Genomic DNA, 13,298 nt, shown 5'->3' with positions numbered 1-13,298 from the left:
TTGGTTTCAAAATTTAATTAATTTGTGGCTTAAACAGGGGAGATAAGACATATTACAAGCAATGGAAATTGCATTATCAACCCATGTATGGAAATGTCTCTATTATTTACCCATTCGTGCGACTTTGAACTGGCACTTTTTAATCTTAATTAGTTTAATTAATTTTTTTAATCTTAATCTCTTAGTTAGTTTTTTGTTTTTAAAATATTTTCCGACATTGTTTCGAAATAAGTTCAGTTAGGACTGTTTTATCCTAATTTCTGTGATTTGGCGACAAACAGGACAAGTTCGCAAAGATCGCCAAATTATCAAATTATTATAAAGCTCTATTTGAATGCAGTTTTTGATAATAATTGTTGGAGAACGCAAAATTAGACAAAGCAATAAGTAAATTTGTATAAATAAATGAGCAAGAGCTACCAGTTCATTAAGGGGAGGTACCACTAGCGGGGTAAGATTACGCCTCCGAACGTGGGTTTCTCCGCAATTTTTAATCCTTATGGTAATCTCCCATCCAAGTTTGAGCCATCGGCATTTAAACAAATGTTACTACTGTATAATTTAAAATCATGAAATGTCGATATTCGTCGACATGAAATGTCGATGTTTCGTGATTTTCCTCATTTATTTACTCTGATTAGAAATTCTTCTCGTTCACATCGTATTATTTATTTTATATCCCCTCTTATTAAAGACCAACCAATTTTAATCCTTTACCAAAGCATCGGTATTATTATTAAGAATGCTTTAATTGGCAGCATACTGTTCAGACATTTAGAAATAAACTTTGTTCTAATCAGTTCCTCTTTCGTCAATCTGCGCAATTCCGAATTCGCATTTGCTTTTTTTTCACCTGCTGAATGAATGCTCCTTTTCGCAGCTTTTATGCTGATCTTAAATCCTTGTTCAATGACTTTATGCATCACACTTTTATAAAGTTTGTCTAAACAATAGAACTATATTCTTAACTTTAAAAAAAATGTGTAACGTTTGAATTATTGCAATGCAGTCATTTTAAATTCTTGTGGCATTAAATTCCATCAAATAACCGATTCATCAAATTTTAATTTAATTTAGTTCGAATTTTAAACTTGCTTATTTGACTTCAAACCATTTATTTTACTTTCAGACTATTTGCTTTAATTATACTGAATTTAATTTATACCAGCGGCAATGCTACCATTCAAGCATTATCAAAGCTGCGACAGCCTGTTTATAGTATTTTCTAATGGGTTAAATAATGCTTTTTATCGCTAAACTTAGCAAATTTTTAATGCTAAAATTAATTCATGTTTATGCTTATAATATAGCACCGATACCAAATAATAGTAATAATACCAAAAAATAGTAATAATTTTCGCTAGATATTTCTTTTTCTCCTCCAGCGTGGATTCGTGAAATATTTTTTCGCAATATAATTTTAAAACATTCTCGCAGTTTTTCTGATTAAATTCTTTATATTTCCTGCAATTCTTATTGAAATAACTAATCTGAATTTGTTTGTTGCATCCTCTTTTAACAAGATAAGAAAAATGTTTAAAAGCTTCAATTCAAAGAAATTTATTAAAAATTTAATTGGCTGCCAAAAATTATGAGGATGGTAATTAAAGTTGATATGTTTCCAGGGCTAATAAAAAGGGGCCGATTTTCAAGACTTGCGTGTAATAAATGTGCAAAATGAAAATGTTTTGAAACATAAAATATTTAGTTGCCAACGAAAAATGGTAAATAAAGGTGAAAACTAAAACTAGAAAAATCGTGAGTGCTGAGACTGGAAAGTTGAACTAGTTGGGAAACAAAAACAGGGGAATTTTTAACTGTATTTACATCTTTAGAAGTTAGAAATGCGATAGTATGAGCTAAGTAGCGAGCAAGTTCTTAGCACGTGTTATCAATTTAAGATACAATAAGTTTAAAATCAAGTTGAGATTTGTGAACTTTTGAGGTGTCAGAAAAACGAGTTTGATTTGAAATAATTGGAATAACATTACATTTAGTGTTGTCCGAGAGAATGCAAGAACCTTTAATTTTATTTCAAACAACAATAGAATGCGAAGGAGTAAAGATATATTTTAAAACAGTGCAAGGGCCAGAGGCCAACATATTCTCAACAGGATTATGGTAATCAGATTTAAGAATAACATTCTAAGTACAATAACTATAAGTCGTAAGAATGAGTGCCTATCTTTTTTTGACCGCATGAAACATACACTTACTTCCATCTTTATACTTTTTGGAAGTCATTGAAGCTTTTTAAAAAAAGAATATATATTTCTGCTTCAATTTCTTGGGATTACTAAATTAATTAATTAGCAATAGTTACTACGCATTACCTGTCGAAGTTGAGCAATTTTTAAAAGTATTCAATTACGGTTTTAATTATTTATATCACTCAGTAAAACTAAATTTCTGTAGTTTCCACTATAGATGACAGCAGAACTCATTGAAACTAATTTAAATATTTGGCTTATGATTATATTATTCTCAGTTTTTTATATTAATTTAATGTTCTACCCCCTGCTTGTCAACCCTTACTATCGCCTTTCAAATTTTCGGATTTCTGAGGCTGATCTAAATCAGTAAATTAGCAGCACTTTGTTGGCTGACAATTTTAGTATCACATAAAATAATGTTGCTACTGTTAAGCGGTCAATGCCCTCGATCTAAATAATGATCGAAGCTGTCTCTTACGCTCAGTCAGTATTTCTGATTATTTCTGTATAACGTTAATTTATTAAATGTGATATTTAGTTTCAAATATAAATTTGATTTATCATGTTTGAAAATTATTAGTGTCTTTCAATTTAGATTTAAAAAATTTCGGGAAAATTTGAAAACAAAGTTATGAATGTTCACATAATTTGAGATGTTCTATGTAATCATTTATGCATCTTTACGTCTCTCTTATGATAATAAAATCAATAAAAGCATTTAAAGTAATAAAGAGAGTTTTAAAACAAATATTGTTCGATTTAAAAAATCGATTTTGAATTGCATAGTTTGAATGGCACAATATCAAATTCGAAATAGTAATTCCGAGACTACTAATTATGCTTAATACCTACTTAATAAGGTCTAGTACCGTTATACCTTAGTCTTATACCTAATAGTCTGGTACCTTATAAGGATCTAGTTTGTTCGAAGCAAATTAAAGATCTCTTTTCTCACAGAAAGACATTACAAACGTATTGACAAATTAGCTCTCTTTAAAACACGAAAACATCAAGTTAAATCCCTTACAATTTCTCTTATTATTACAAAAGGCAAATAGGACACATAGTGTTGATTGATTAGCTGAAGTTTATTGACACTTGAGCCAGAATTGGTTATACTGCACCAATTACTTGGTATTAAGAGTTATAAATTCTTTTAAAAGTAATCTTAATGTCAAAATTTTATATATTATGTGACGTAAACGGTTGTTTTTTTGCGTTGGTATGGCAACTGGATATTTGAGATATTATAAATTTAAGTAGTGAGCAAACTTGTATACAGACGATCACAATCAAGTTTAGCTTTGATAATTTTTAAGGATAAACAGATTTAATAAAAAAAAACAAAATTAATAGGTATTCAATTAAAAAATATGTTTTTCTTTATATAATGACACAGAAGTGGTTCTATAGATTACTTCCCCCGTTCTATCACTATAAAATTTAAACCTTATAATTTTGCTCGATTATTATATAAGTTTGCTTTTTTTTCTTTCTTCGTATTTATTTTGGGTTACTAAATTATTTATAGTTATTTTCCAAAAAGATAATTTAGCAATATCATGAAAAGTCAGATCCTAGTATTTATTTGCAACTTGTAATATATATTTTGTAATAACTGAATTGATTTCTTATGTCATTGTCTTATACAATCTTTGATATTCCCAACGCATTGTTCCTCCAATACCCAATGCTCTATTATTGTGTAAACTTCTCATTTGTTCTTTTCCAAATTTTCAATGTACTTTATATTTTATAAGCCATTTTTACTTGTTGCTGATGTAATTTTTGTGCTTTATGCATGCTTAATGTATGTTTTATTGTATATGTATGTTCTACTAGATATTGTAGAATGTATGTTCTACTCTCGTGTGCCCTTGAATAGGGCGAGTCGAGATACAAATAAACAATATATTTTGTAATAATTATTTTAATTGCATATGTTGGCCGTACAGAATTTTACATAAGATGCACTATAAAAATAAATGTAATTTATTTACTATTTAAATGGTGTTTCAATATGATTATTATAAAATGTTGCATAATAAGGTCAGATAAGAGGGTTACTTTATAATATTATAAAGTTTTTATCATTACAATTTAGAATTTGGGAGTTAATTTCTCGATGAAGGTTGTTATGAATGTTGCTTTCCACATTTATAAGAATTAAACAAGAATAGATAAAATAGCAAAATAAGTTTCTTTTAACATACATAAAATATGAATGATATAATAGTTAAAAAATAGGTAATCGTAACTCTAACAGGTATTTTTGGTTAGTCGGTTGCAAGCTAATAGTCACCAAAAAATGTAGACTTTCGCTAACCTTTTTCTTTAAATTTTGTATATATTTTTTATTTTATTTATTTTTAAACATTGAACAAAATAAAAGTTAACAAAAAATAAATAAAATTAAAAAATATAGTTAAATTTCCTTGTGCCCGGCTACTCGAAAAATATCCTCTAACAGGCATTAAATATCGCTGCAATCAAAATAATACAAAAGTGCTGTAAAAAATTGATAAATAAATAATTTCGAGTTAAAATATTAAACTTTTCTTAATTTTATGTTGATGAAAGCCGAAAACTTTCCGAAACTTGTTTTTTTGCTTTTGATAAATTTTATCGCTTGTTTTTTTTGTCAAACAATGAAAAACTTATATTAATTTATTACATTTTAGACCATTATCTTTTGAGTTTGCATACAATTTTGATAACAAATGCAACAACAAAGCAGTAACAAGCCTGAACAATCTACTTAAAAAAACTTTATTTTCACAAACAATGTTTTAAATTTTGACAACCTCTTTACTTGTATAATTATAGCCATTATATGTCAATTTAAAAATCTATTATTTATATTTGCGTGTTAAAAGTGTATCTGTTTGGTGTTTCAATCATCAATATCATCAATTCTCTTAAATTAACATGCGTAAAGGTCATTAGTATAAGGTCAGCTCATTTCCTGCTTGAAAGTTGGTGTAAATGCTATCATTAAATATTTTAAGCTCAGCCATATTTGTCTAAACAAAGTATCAACCACACCCAAAATATGTCGCACCAGGTCTCCCAGTCAGCAATACTTATTCTAGTCTTATGTGTAAGTATTATCTGAATAAAAATAAATAATCTTAGTCTGTTTAAATTTTTTTTATCAATTACCGAATTATTTTGAGTCTTTGTGTCAGTTTTGAATTTAAATATAACGTATAAGATCTACGTATAAGATCACATATAAGAGATTATACAAATAAGATAAAACTTATTATTCTTTTTCCTTGTATACGGCAAAATTAACAATCGTCACTCAAAGGACGACAAAATATAATAAATAGCGATTAAAATATTTGTCTGCTAATTGCCACTTTCTTCATCGAAATTGCATCCCATATTGATTTTATTTTCTTTTAATAAATTTAAATTTATTTAAAAAATAACATAATTTTACCCTTGTTTCTTTAAATATTTCTGTATTTAAAAAAATAAATTTAGTAAAGTTTTTAATTTGTAGAGAAATATTTCAAAATAAACGCTTTATAATATTAAGAGTTCTTTCAATCGTTTAAAATTTTGATTTTTTGAAAAAGTGACAGCTGTTAAAAATGTCAGAACTAGAAACTTGATCGTAGAAAAATTTTCTAATTTTGCCCTATATTTCCTTGACATTTTTAGCTGCGAATCTTTTAGCAACATGAAAGTATGCTAAAATTCTAGTGAATATTAGCAAACTTTATTTTGCTTAAGTATTGCTTGAGTTCTTACAAATAGCGATTTTATATTATTAATTGTTGATCATGACTAAATAACAATATGGTTTGTTGGCCCCTTTTATTTTGAGGACTTGTATTGTGAGAAAAGGGGGGCAAATAGAGACAATTTTTGTAAATTTTCCCCAAAAAAAACATACTTGCTTATCAAAATTTTAAACACATCTAGAACTTTTTTCATTAAAATTTGTTCGTGCATCTTCATTTTGAATGATATTTTAACTAATTTGCATACATAAATTTTTTAATGATCTAATTAAACAATTATAAATTAGTATAATTCAATGGCGGTTCGTTTAAGAGCATAGACTGTTATACAAAACTAAAAAGAATACAGTAATATATTTTTATATTTATACTGCTTAGATACGGACAGAGTTTGAAACGTTACTATGCATTTTTCAATCGAAATATTTTGTGCAAATTCTATTCAAATGAAAAATCCTAAAGCCAAAAACTTAAAACTCAAACAGAAAAATCCTTAACAAAGAAGTCTTAGAAATTTTTCTCCTCCATTCACTAACATTGAGGAATATATTTATTCCATGCGAATGTGAAAAAAAAGTTCCGAAAAAATTACTTTTTATAAAATTGTGGACAGATTGCAAAGATATAACTTGTTAAAAAAATTAAATTTACGTTTCACTTTGATGTTGCTGTACGCTTTACTTTCATGTTATTTTATATTTTGCTTTAGGTTATGGCAGAAGCGTTTGATTTCGGAAAATATCAACCATTAATCCCTTCAAATGAAGAAAAAGAACTGTGCAAAAAACACGCAAACGGACGAAATTTAGAAAAAACGTATAAGGTAAAATAAAAGTTATATAGTTTCGAATTTTTTTTAATACACGCATAACTTACTGCTATCTCTTTTAAACTTTAACAATTTATTAAAAGATATTAGATTTCGATAAAATAATTCCCTGAATCATCACTTTATCACTAATTTTCTCAGAATTGATTATGTTACGTTTCTTTAATCTCGAAACATAACCTTTCATACTTCAATTTCGTATACAAATCTTAATTTTATCCTTTAAAGATTGTGCTTGATATTTTGATATTAGATTTCAATTTTTATTGATACTTTTTAAACTCAACAAAAACAATCTTCCATTAAAATTACACATAGTTGGCTGTAACAAACTCTTTAACTGTTACAAAATTTCTGTGGCAGCAACAAAAGGTTTTTCCCATTAATGGAAAGATAATGCTTCTTCTTTCCTTTCTAGGTTAAATAAGTTATATTTTAAAGAATTCTGAGCAGCATCAGTTGCACTCGGGCCACTTAAAGCATGAAGCATATTTTTTTTTATCTATCAAAGTCCTTAGCAATAGATTTTGCTTTTTACTAAAAAGATTTTTCTAACATTTGTAACTCAACACCTAAAATCATGCGCTGAAAAATATGCCGAGGCACTCTCTTGTTCTTTTTCCATCTAGAGCTCTTGAAAACGCAACAGATGCTACTTTTTCCTTGAACAGTCTAAGACTAAGCTAGCTCTAACTTCTTTTTAAGATATCTGGAACTTCTATCTAAAACTACTATTCTTTTAATTATAGCTCTTTTTTGACAAGATCTTCATTTGATATCTAACAAGACCAGAAAATTTTAAAATTGATTTTAAGCATTTGTCCATAAAGTTTTCGAGTTTTTGTTTTTCTTACGTTTGTCTATTTCCATGTTTCTGCGACATATTTATAAATAACGCAAGCATTATTTATAAATGAGGCAATAATACTTGTGAAAGACCAAATAATTATTTGTTATTGAAACTAAGTAATAACTAATTTCAGATGAACTCTTATTTAATTTTAAACAATTCTGTTCACTATCAAACGTAAAATTTGTAAGTTATTCAGATAGTTACTAAAATCATTTGGAATTCTGTAAAAATATGTTTTCTCATTTTTCTCGCAACAAATAAATATTAGAAAAAAAATCTTTTATCTTTCTTCAATGCAAAAATGAGATACTATATCTATTTGTGTCACGATCTAATTGCATTAACAAAATGCTTTTTATAAAGTAAGTTGTATGTGCGGTATGGTATCGCCACAAATGGTTCTTACTCTAAATTTGGAAGTTATTGAGACGTTTACTAAAATCGCTTAGAATTTTGTAAAAGTATGTTATTTTAATAAATATATATTAGATAAAGAAAGAGGTTTATTTCCCTTCAATACAAAAGTAAGATACCATACCTATTTGCTTTAACGAAATACTTTTTATAAAATAAGCTGTATGTGTGGGTTGGTATCACCACAAATGGCTCTTACTCCAAATTTGGAAGTTATTCATATGTTTACTAAAATCGTTTAGAATTTTGTAAAAGTATGTTCTTTTAATAAATATATATCTGATAAAGAAAGAGGTTTATTTCCCTTGAATACAAAAATAAGATGCCATATCTATTTGCTTTAACGAAATACTTTTTATAAAACAAGTTGTATGTGTGGGTTGGTATCACCACAAATGGCTCTTACTCCGAATTTGGAAGTTATTTATATGTTTACTAAAATCGTTTAGAATTTTATAAAAGTATGTTATTTTAATAAATATATATTAGATAAAGAAAGAGGTTTATTTCCTTTGAATACAAAAATAAGATACCATATCTATTTGCTGCAACAAAATACTTTTTATAAAACAAGTTGTATGTGTGGGTTGGTATCACCACAAATGGCTTTTACTCCAAACTTGGAAGTTATTCATATGTTTACTAAAATCGTTTAGAATTTTGTAAACATATGAGAAATTTGTATGTTATTTTAATAAATATATATTAGATAAAGAAAGAGGTTTATTTCCCTTGAATACAAAAATAAGATACCATTGTGGTGATCATATTAATCCTATCTATTTGTTACAACATATTAATCTGTATAATTCTAAATGTTTTTTTTACTGCAGAAATTTTGGAAAACTTGCTATGTTTACTGCTTGTATGAGAATGGAATAACTCCAGAAGTGTTACTAACTCCAAAAGGAACGCTTTGCTGCGATTTTGTTGGAATTGGTCCCTCTGGGGTAAATTGAATATATATTTTTTGGCACTTACTATAGCAAATAATAAGTAATATAGGGTACTTTTTATCTAAAGTTCTTCTGCTTTTATTCACTTAGTAAATCCTGGTTTACGGATGTCGATGGGAATTGATAAATCCGTTATTCGGACCATTAGGAAAAATACAAGTAATAAAAGTTACAAAAAAAAACCCACGCTAAATTGATGAAAATGATGATATTTTAATGTTTTAAGTTTCGATGTGATCATTTTAAAATTTTGATGAGTGCCAGCTCAACAAGTTTCATGAAATATTAATATTAATCAATATTTTTCTACTTTTGTAAAACGTCAAAAACTGTTTTTTTGCTTTTTCTTTTAATATGCGTTAGTATTAATTTCATTTCCTTTTATTTTTTCAAAATGAGCAGAAACCCAATAAAAATTTAATTTTTCATTTTATCTGTTTCATTTAACACACTGAATATTTTTTTTGCTTAATTTTAATAAAACTTTTTATTCTATTTAAAGTCATATAAAAATTGAAAAAGAATAGGAATTTTAATTGAATTTTTCTTCATAATTCCTCATAAATTCCTCATAAGTAAGCACATAATTTTTCTCATATAAGTTTTCCTGATTATTTATTCTTTCTATTCAAATATTTATAAATAAATCTTTACTTGACTTAAGCATATTACTTATATCATATAGTGTGAAATTATATAATTATTTTCATACTTGCTTTTGGGTATATTTTAAACCTTTTTTCTGAGGACATGGATAAAAGAAATCGATAAATTATAATTTGATATTCAAAGTAGATTTGTTTTTTTTTTGTGTGTGTTTATGCTATGATTAAAATATTGTTGTATTTTTCGGATTATAAGGGTAGAAAAATTATTTTAGAAAACTTCAACTAAAACAATTTTTCCGAATAAACATATTTAAATATGTGTGTAAAAGAATATTTTATGCTAAAATATAAAAGATGCAATTTTTGAGTCGTGGTTTCATTTTTAAAATTTAATGATTGCTTCCTAAACCACTGCGCTAAATGTTTTTCCTTTAAAAATATACAACCATCTTAAATAATATGAGTTCGAAAAATGTGTAGAGAGAACTAAAAATTGTAAAATGAAATTGTTTTTAACGAGGCGCATTGTTATTGTGCTTCATCAGAAAGTTTTTCCAAACTTTGTAAATAAATATTCGCTTTGTTCGAATTTATTTGAATTACAAAAACAATATTGACTCAGAATATTGTTTTAGTTTATTTCTCCATATTTAATAGTGATACGGGAAGAAGCAATAGAACAAGATATTAAGGATGAAATATTTTTCATTTTCATAATTGATTTTCTGTTCCAAAACATTCTCTTAGGGATATTGATTTTTAAATTTTAAAAGATGGAAATGTTGACTAAAAGTTTTTCAAATTAAAAAAATGTTTTTAAATATGATTCAAGCAAACTTCAGCATAATTTTAATGAACTAAAATATAAAAATTAGTAAATATGTTTGATTAGTTTCTGCCAGATAATTTAGTTTCACTCTGCAAAAAAAAATTAGTGTACCTCAATGGCTGTTATTGTCGTAGGCCAATAAGGCTTTGAGGGTGCGATTGCTCTCGTTTTCCAGTGGCTCCATCTCTGACCAAGAATTCGACTTCTGAAACATACATACGTCACACCCATTTATAGATAGGACTCATCCATATATCCATTAATTCATCCAAAGATCGTTATTTTGTCCTGAATCAGAAAACGATCAATTTCGAATTCAGTACCCTAAGAGGTATAATTTGATATGGGAACATAGAGAACTTTGTGACCCGACAGATTTAACGTGCACAAGTCACCATTTATTACACAGGGAGTCTTCGGCCTGCTAGATTCGAACCCCTGTTCTCATGAATGTGAGTTCAGCGCCATACCAATAAGGCTACCCCGGCTTCCGAAAACGGGTACAACTGAGCCGCAGCTATTTTTGTTACATTAACTCTAAAATTTATAATTACAGTGTGATATTGGGTCAGCTGTTCAATGACGGTTATAAAATAAAATAAAATTACAGTGTGATACGATACATATGAGAGTCAGTAAAAATATATTTACAATCGAATTTAAAATAAGAATCATTAGTTTAGCATATATATACACTAATTCTTAAAATAAAATTAATTTGTAAATATAGACAGCTAATGATATAACGCGACAATNAATTACAATGCTACTGAGTTGAACGTTAGTAGTCGTAAACCCATGAAATTGGGTCGGCTGTTCAACGACGGTTATAAAATAAAATAAAATTACAGTGCGATATTGGATCAGCTGTTCAACGACGGTTATAAAATAAAATAAAATTACAGTGTGATACGATACATATGAGAGTAGGTAAAAATATTTTTACTATAGAATTTGAAATGAGAGTCATTAGTTTAGCATATATATACACTAATTCTTTAAAAAAAATTAATTTGTAAATATGCTTAGTGTAGAGAGAATCTCAGGACGAATTTATAAGATGTTTAGCAGAGCTGAAGAGTAGAGAAATAATGTCTAAAAAAACAGTTAATACAGTTCTAAGAGATTTAAAAAGATATATATATATATATACATATATTTATCTTTATTATACAACTAAAAATATGCATACATTTTGAAATGGCAAAATTTTGTTTCCGTTGATGAATAACAGAAACACACTATGATAAAACAGCAACACACTATGAATCCAGGTTGTAAATAAGATACTGGAATATTCTACTTGGCATTCTTTGAATTTCAATGCGCCAAAAATGATGTTTTCGGAACTTGTAATAAATCTCGTGTGGCGTGAAAGCGCGAGAGTTTGATGTTGGATGTGTTTAGATTTAAATTACACATCTTCAATAGTGTTAGCTGACAAAAATTGCTTAAGGTAGATATATTCAATTTGTGTGCTCCTGACGTGCAGCAAGGTTTGAGAGAACGAAAGACTTTGCCATTGTGGTAACCGATTCCAGTATTTTTCATATTTGAACAATATTTTTAACTGCATGTCTGCAGGAACTGTAATTTTTTAATGAATAAACGATATTTTAAAATCCCACTGTTTACAAAATAATCCCACTGTTGTTAGTAATGGTATTTCTTTATAATTATGCTTTGATTCAAACCTTGCATCATAGAGATTATTTGTGCGTTGCTGTAGATGATATAACACAAATCACCAATGCTCCCGATAATTTTCATTTCCAAATTCATTGTTTAGCACTGTTTATCATCAATGAAATGATATAAATGTGACTGAAAAAGATTTAGTTTTTATTCGAGCTATATTCAACTTTTGAAATCTTGTAAAAATAAACAATAAAAAAAAAGATTTTTTTTCTTTGAATATTACATGTTGTTCAAAACGCTAGTTTTCCATTTGTAAATATAGAGGAGAATAATTTTTTTCAAATATATGATCAAGTTTATTTTTATTAATTCATAATTATTTACTTCCTTTTTTAGGTGTGCAACAATGGTGAATGCGTACCCTTTTGGAGAAGTTAGAACTATTAGCTGAAGTGAAAAATATTAATGTTTTGTAGAGATTAATGTGCTTTTAAATACGATCGAATAAAGAAATATTTATCAATTAAGACAACACTATTTTTGAATATAATATGCATATATTTCTGTACACATTTTGAACATGGCTTATAAAAAAATCTTCATTGCTGAAATAAACACGTGTATTAGTCTTCTCGTATATTGATTTATAGAAATAATAATAATTCTGCGCAAAGCGTTGAAGATATACATTTTTAATAACACGAATTGCGGAAAAAATAAATTATTCAATGAAAAGTAATAAAAATACTTTCAATTATTTAATGGATTTCATTACAAAATAACAGCTATTTAGTTTATTTTAAATTAAGGTAATGCCTACAAGCATAAAATTGAATTTATCTTTTCATACGGTTTGTTTTTTACTTTACTAATTTAAATGGCTAACATTAATGTTTTAGAAATGAATAGAGATAAAGTAATAAATTATGATAAATAGTTTTCTTTTTAAGAATTCAATATGCGTGATTGGTTCTCTTGTTATTTTTAAAATAGAAGAGAAAATCTAATCGATGTCTTTTATTTACTAGCACAATAGCTGAACTGTTTCGCTTTAAGTAAAATAAATAATAATTACAAAAGCTTTTTTTTTTTAAAAAAAAGTGAGACTATATTTCATTTTGAATCACTTATTAATAACTTAATTATAAATAAATCATCATCAAAATGAAGAAAAAAGGAAAACTCATATTAAATAGGAATTTA

The 13,298-nt window shown here is 27.1% G+C and overlaps 1 protein-coding gene across 1 annotated transcript; it reads left to right on the top strand.

The window, feature by feature from the left end:
* Nucleotides 1-5,158: 5,158 nt before the first annotated feature.
* On the top strand, nucleotides 5,159-12,724 carry LOC107440199 (uncharacterized). Its single transcript, XM_016053058.3, has 4 exons — nucleotides 5,159-5,313; nucleotides 6,678-6,791; nucleotides 8,898-9,014; nucleotides 12,492-12,724. Exons 1-4 carry the CDS (start codon nucleotides 5,266-5,268, stop codon nucleotides 12,531-12,533), a joined length of 321 nt encoding a protein of 106 aa, XP_015908544.1. The 5' UTR covers nucleotides 5,159-5,265; the 3' UTR covers nucleotides 12,534-12,724.
* Nucleotides 12,725-13,298: the final 574 nt, after the last annotated feature.

Source organism: Parasteatoda tepidariorum, chromosome 2, assembly GCF_043381705.1.
Source record: "Parasteatoda tepidariorum isolate YZ-2023 chromosome 2, CAS_Ptep_4.0, whole genome shotgun sequence".
Taxonomy (NCBI): Eukaryota; Metazoa; Arthropoda; class Arachnida; order Araneae; family Theridiidae; genus Parasteatoda; species Parasteatoda tepidariorum.
This window is presented reverse-complemented; position numbering and strand designations above follow the sequence as displayed.

Coding starts and splice junctions, on each gene's coding strand:
- LOC107440199 (XM_016053058.3), top strand. CDS start 5,266: ATGTCGCACCAGGTCTCCCAGTCAGCAATACTTATTCTAGTCTTATGT. Junction 6,792..8,897: donor ATTTAGAAAAAACGTATAAG/GTAAAATAAAAG, acceptor TTTTTACTGCAG/AAATTTTGGAAAACTTGCTA. Junction 9,015..12,491: donor TTGGAATTGGTCCCTCTGGG/GTAAATTGAATA, acceptor TTCCTTTTTTAG/GTGTGCAACAATGGTGAATG.